General features: G+C 53.0%; 1 protein-coding gene across 1 annotated transcript; it reads left to right on the forward strand.

Moving 5' to 3' along the window:
* Nucleotides 1-1,952: 1,952 nt before the first annotated feature.
* Nucleotides 1,953-3,524, forward strand: LOC125536630. Its single transcript, XM_048699882.1, has 2 exons — nt 1,953-2,668; nt 2,833-3,524. The coding sequence occupies exons 1-2, from the start codon at nt 2,089-2,091 to the stop codon at nt 3,228-3,230; spliced, it is 978 nt and encodes a 325-aa protein (XP_048555839.1). The 5' UTR covers nt 1,953-2,088; the 3' UTR covers nt 3,231-3,524.
* Nucleotides 3,525-5,699: the final 2,175 nt, after the last annotated feature.

A 5,699-nucleotide genomic window follows, 5' to 3' on the forward strand; every position in this document is an offset into this window, starting at 1 on the left:
TCATATCGCAGACCTGATAACTTGTGTACCTCGGTCCTGATAACTTTGGCATGGGGGAGGGGTTGATGAAATATCCCCTCGGTAACTTTTGTGTGAATAGCATGGTAACTCACACCTCGCAGATCTGATAACTTAGGTACAAACACTGAAGTAAATTTAGACCTGAAAAGAAGTTGAAACATACCCCGGTTACTTCTATGCAAATAGCTTGGTAATATATGCATCGCGGACCTGATAAATTAGGTACAAATACCACGGTAACTTTGACCCCGGAGAAAGAAGTCTTTGAAAACACACTCGGTCACTTCTACATAAATAACATGGTAATATACATATAATATAACTGATAATTTTCTGGTAACTTTTGATCAAAACATGACAACATGAGATCTAATTTCAAAGTTCTCGTCGCGATGGAATTTTTTTGTGAAACAATTTTTCAATAAAAATGATAGTTTGAGTTATAAAATATTTTACAGTTTCAAAAAAGCAAGAATCTACAATGACATCTACTTTCCTGTGCTCTAGTGCATTTGCATTTGGAGGGATTGTTGGAGGAGCCATTTTTATGCCTCGGTAATTTCTATGTAAACAGGATGATAAGTGACGTACCACAGAGGTGATAAGTTATTTAGCCTAAGTTTGATAACTTTTGACACAAAAAAAAAGTCGTCGAAACATACCAACATGAGATCTTGTTTCGAAGGTCTCGTCGTGATGAATATTTTATGTGAAAATAGTTTTTCAATCGGAGCGGCGGTTTGAGCTACAAAACATTTTGAATTTGAAGATTGAGAGAATATTTGATGATGTCAGCAATTTTGTTCTATATGCATGGTTGCATGAGATTGACTATTACAAATATGTGAGTAGCTCAATGTGATTACATTACATGCATGCATGCATACTATTGAGTTGATGGTGTCGTTCGGATCTGTTGCTAAACTCCCGTACATGTGAAAGTTAGCACAGTCCTTATCTAATATTTTTATTAATAAAATTATTTGATAAATTGCTCATATTTCCAACACTATACTGATAGCACGTCATGAGTCGCTCAAAGACATGGAGCTCAGGTCGATGTGTGTGAGGACTGAGGAAGAGGCTGGAACCTGCGCACGGGGAAAGAGGAGAGAAGATAGACACGAGACAAGAGGGAGCGAGCGACGGCAGCTGCCGCCGATGAGCACGCGGTGCGGTGGCGGTGGCGTCCGTGATGTCAGCTGAGCTGGACCGTTTGCGCGAGGGGAAGCGGATGCCACCAGGGCAACCGTCGCGGTTCGGCGCGAGGGGCCAGCAGCGGTACGTGGCTGGGAGAGCCCCGGGCCGACTACCGAGCGGGCCCGCGCGTCCGCGTCCAACGGCTATTTTCCCGACCGTTTGAAGATGGAAGCCCCTCTCTCTCAACAGCCATCATCATGTACAATCTCCGATCACTTCCGCCTTTACGATCTCCATCCAGCCTGTAATGTATCAATGAACCCACATGATGGCACGATTCTGTGCTGTTTACGCGAGCACAAAGACATGTCACGATGACACCATATCTAAACTGTTACTCGTACATCTGCAGTAACAGAGTCGATTAAGATAACTCCATGAGAATTCTTTATCAGCAGGTGAACAACAAACAGTTGGATTAAGCATAAGCACAGTAGTGGTACTGTGGTAGTAATTAGGAGTAATCGTGAAAGGTCGACGTCCACTAGTATGGTCTCCACCGGCCAAAGACCCCGCGGTCACACGGGCCACACTACTCATGATGGTCTAGACGTTTCCGTTCCGTGCAACGGAAAAACGTGCGGCAGGCCTCCCCCGTGCATCCCCCGCCGTCCAAAGCCCCCATCCGACGGCCCGCGTCTCACCGTCACCCCCCCGACGCGGCCCGCGCGTACGGATATCCGGGGAGCTCAAAGCCGCTCCGCTATAAATTGCCGCCCGTCCCGGTGCGCCCACCTCCCCGCTTGCTCGCTTCGCTTCCATTCATTTCGCGCACAAACGCACCGCACGCGCACGCACGGTCACGGTGAGTGGGGGAGAAGGAAGGAGAACGGTCGAGAGGATTTTGGTGGCGGCTGCGAGGAGGCGATGGGGTGCGCGCGGACGGTGAAGGCCGGGGCGGCGGCCGCGGCGGCCGTGCTGGTGGCCGCCGGGGTGAGGATGGTGGGGCCGGCGGCGGCGGGGTTCGTGGCGGAGGAGATCCCGCGCGCGCAGGCCGCGGCGGCCACCTGGCTCACGCCGCCCTACCTGTACCTCGTCATCAACGCCATCATCATCTCCATCGCCGCGTCCTCCAAGTTCCAGACCAGCCGCGCGTCGGGCTCCCACGCCGCTGTGGGGACGGAGCCGGTTCCAGTGCCTTCCCCGGGATTGGCCATGCCGATGGAGGTGAGTGCACCTGCAGTCACCATGGCGATGACGGTGCCCGTTCCGGAGCCGCGTGTTCCGGAGGCCGTGCCGATGGTCAAGACGCCCCCTGCGCCGGTGCCGGCGCCGGAGATGGAGGAGGAGGGGGACTTCCTGATTTCAAGATCTGCATGGACGCCGCAGCGGAGGGTCACGGAGACGGAGGTCGAGGTGGCGCCGTTCGCGGACCTGACGAACAAGAGGGAGAAGCCGCTGTCGTCTGCGCGGTTCGGCCGTAAGGCGGCCAAGCCCAGCCCAGAAGGTAACAACACCGCCTAATACTCTGGGCAATTCGCCGAGCAATTTAATTCCTCGACTATTCTGGCCTGCAAAGACCAGACTTTTGCCGAATCTTGAACGCTTTTGTGGAATTCCATAGCAACAAAAGAAATTTTGTGTTGATGTCGATTGTGCATGTCGTCGCAGGCAGCAGGGCGCTGCGGGTGTCGCGGCCGCGGAGGGAGGACACTCTGGAGAGCACGTGGAAGGCCATCACGGAGGGGCGGGCGCCGCCGCTGGCGCGACACCTCAAGAAGTCGGACACCTTCGACACCCGCCCGGGCCGCCGTCCGTCCGGCGGCGGCGAGGAGGCGGCGCCCCCCGCGGCGACGATGCGCAAGGCGGAGACGTTCAACGACCCCGCCGCGGCCGTGGCCGGCGCAGGCGAGAGGAAGGTTCGGCGCGAGCCGTCGCTGGGGCAGGACGAGCTGAACCGGCGTGTGGAGGCCTTCATCAACAAGTTCAACATGGAGATGCGGCTGCAGCGGCAGGAGTCGCTGAAGCACTACAGCGAGATGGTCGGCAGCGGCGGCGGCCGTTACTGAACAGAGTTCTCCCATGAACTGAACTCGGGATGGGAGCATCAAAGCAAGTTACTTCTTTTTTTGTTGGGTGTGCCGCTCGTTTTTGGCTCTGGTTTCCGTTTCTCCTCTGTAAGAAATGGTTCTGTCAATAACTCCTAGTAGTAGTAAGAAGGTGATAGCGATAGTAGTTTTGCACAAGGGACTCAAGTTGATAGGGGGATGATGCAGATTAGTGAGGGCCTGGAGACCCCAATTTCATTTGGGAGCCGGGCATGTGTATTAAAAGTCTTTTGCTTACTAAGCTGTTTCATGGCATCTCGGTGGCTCCTTTGCTCGATCTGTGGTTTTCGTTGTTTGGGTTCACATCAGCGTAAGCACATGACAGGGTCTGTTTACCTGAAGCTGTCGATTTGTTCAGACAGCAGGGATCAGACAACAAGTAGCCAGGTTTGAGAGGAAACAACGCTCAACTTTGGATGATCTAGGATATGCTTCTTTTGTGAGTAGGAACAACTGAGCACACAACATCTACAGCTGGACTTGCCAAATCTGGCACCGTGCATCCTATACGACTGCGGGGTTCGTCCGCGGTATGTGTCCACATCCCCGGGCAAAATCGATAGGAAAACAAGGGACGGACTCTAAATTGATAAACTGGTAGCAAAAAGTCATAGTTCACGCAGTTCAAACTGTGTGGCAAATTCTAGCTAGATACTACGAGCTAGATATGGGAGGGCGAAGCTTCACCACTTCCTTGCCAGCCCTTCACCCTTTCGATTGCCGGCACTGTTGCAGGCATCCACGGCAGGAGGTGGGTCGATATTGGAGCGTGGGAGTCGGACCTGTCGGAGGAGGAGAAATCGAAGATGACGATGTAGCCCTTCAAGCGCCGGACAATGCGGTCTTGTTTGCGCTTGAGCTTGGCCACGCTCGCTGCCTCCGCCGCCTCCCGCTCGGACTGCTCAATGCCGAGTCGGAGCTGCTTGGCATTGATCCTCAGGAGTCGTCGGGCATCTGTCTTCGCCGTTATATGTGACCGACGGTACATCCACTGGAAGAGACATTCATCCTCGTTGGGCATCGCCGGCATCACACAGTGGCGGCAAGAGAACTGCACAGCCGGGTCCGACGCGGCCCCCATCTCCCTTGCCCTCTGCCTCTCATGGCGGGCGGCGGTAGAACCCACTGTTGTCTGCCCGGAGCAACGACCGGAGGTGGAGGAGACCGTCGGACGGACGGGGCCGATTGAGCCGCCCTCGCAGATCCTCGCGCAGGGTAGGAAGGGCCGACCCTGGCATCGGCGCTGCAGCTCCAAGCGACAGGCGGCGTCGCACCTGAGCAGGAGCTGCTGCCTGTATCCACCCGTGAGCGCTCTAGTGCGATGCGGAGTGCCATCTTGTCCTCATCTCTAGAGCTATCGCAGGACTGGCTGCCGGTGCTGGACACGGTCCCTGGCGGGATTTGACGGATTGGAGAAAGGGGAGCAGAGCAGAGCGGAATGAACTAAGGCCAGGGTTTGCTCCTGAGGGGGATTTTGTGGGGTCGTGGTGGGCCAAAGGTACACCGCGCGATGTGGCGGACGTGCCCAGGCCGCCTCATATCCGCCCTAGATTTGCGCCGGATATGAGGGGCGCCGGTCAGCTCGGACGTTTGATGGTGGTTTGAGGCGTCCGATTGGTTCGCCTTTTTGTGATCACTCAATAACTGATCTGCTCCCCCGCGCATTTGAGACTGATTTGGGGCGCCTGGTTGTTGATGCTCTCATGCCTTATCTAGATCCGGAACTCTAGCTTTATAGTTTTACAACATAATAAGAGACCATTATAATGGTAAAAGGGTAGAGTATAGAAAGTAAATTCATATACGAGATCAGTGGCCATGGAGAAAGCGCAAAGTGGCAAGTCGTCCCCTCACCCATTGGATTGTAGATCAACGTCGACTAGGTCATCCATTGCTTCCGGTACACTACGCTGCTCAATGGTTTAGGTTTAGGTGTTGACTGATGAGTGATATTTCTACACGCATTCACCCTTTGTTTAAACCAAGATATTTCATTAAAATTGAGATATTCGCTTCGATATTGCTACTAATGACTAATGAATGCAAAGGATTCCATAAATCCTCTTTTTGATGTGTTTCCATAGAAAATGTGCTAAAAAGGGAATAAATTGTGTGTGAACATGAAAATGACTGGGAAAGGAGATAAAAGAAATCATCAGGAGGCACGCGAGGAGCCACAGAGCAAAATATGGCGTTCCATGTGACCACGATCACCCGTATGAGCGGTCGTATGGCATGAATTGCGAAGCTCCTTGTCCACCTAAATAACTTTTATAAAGGGGACCATGCCGAAATGTCAGCACAACGTCCGCGAGCAAAGACAAAATAGAGCCATCTTCATCCCCTTCATCAACCCTAGCCGTCGTCATTTCCCATCTCCATAGCCACCATCACCACCATAGTTCATATTCCTCTAGTTCATACTTGTAA

The sequence above is a fragment of the Triticum urartu genome, chromosome 2 (assembly GCF_003073215.2).
Source record: "Triticum urartu cultivar G1812 chromosome 2, Tu2.1, whole genome shotgun sequence".
Classification (NCBI taxonomy): Eukaryota; Viridiplantae; Streptophyta; class Magnoliopsida; order Poales; family Poaceae; genus Triticum; species Triticum urartu.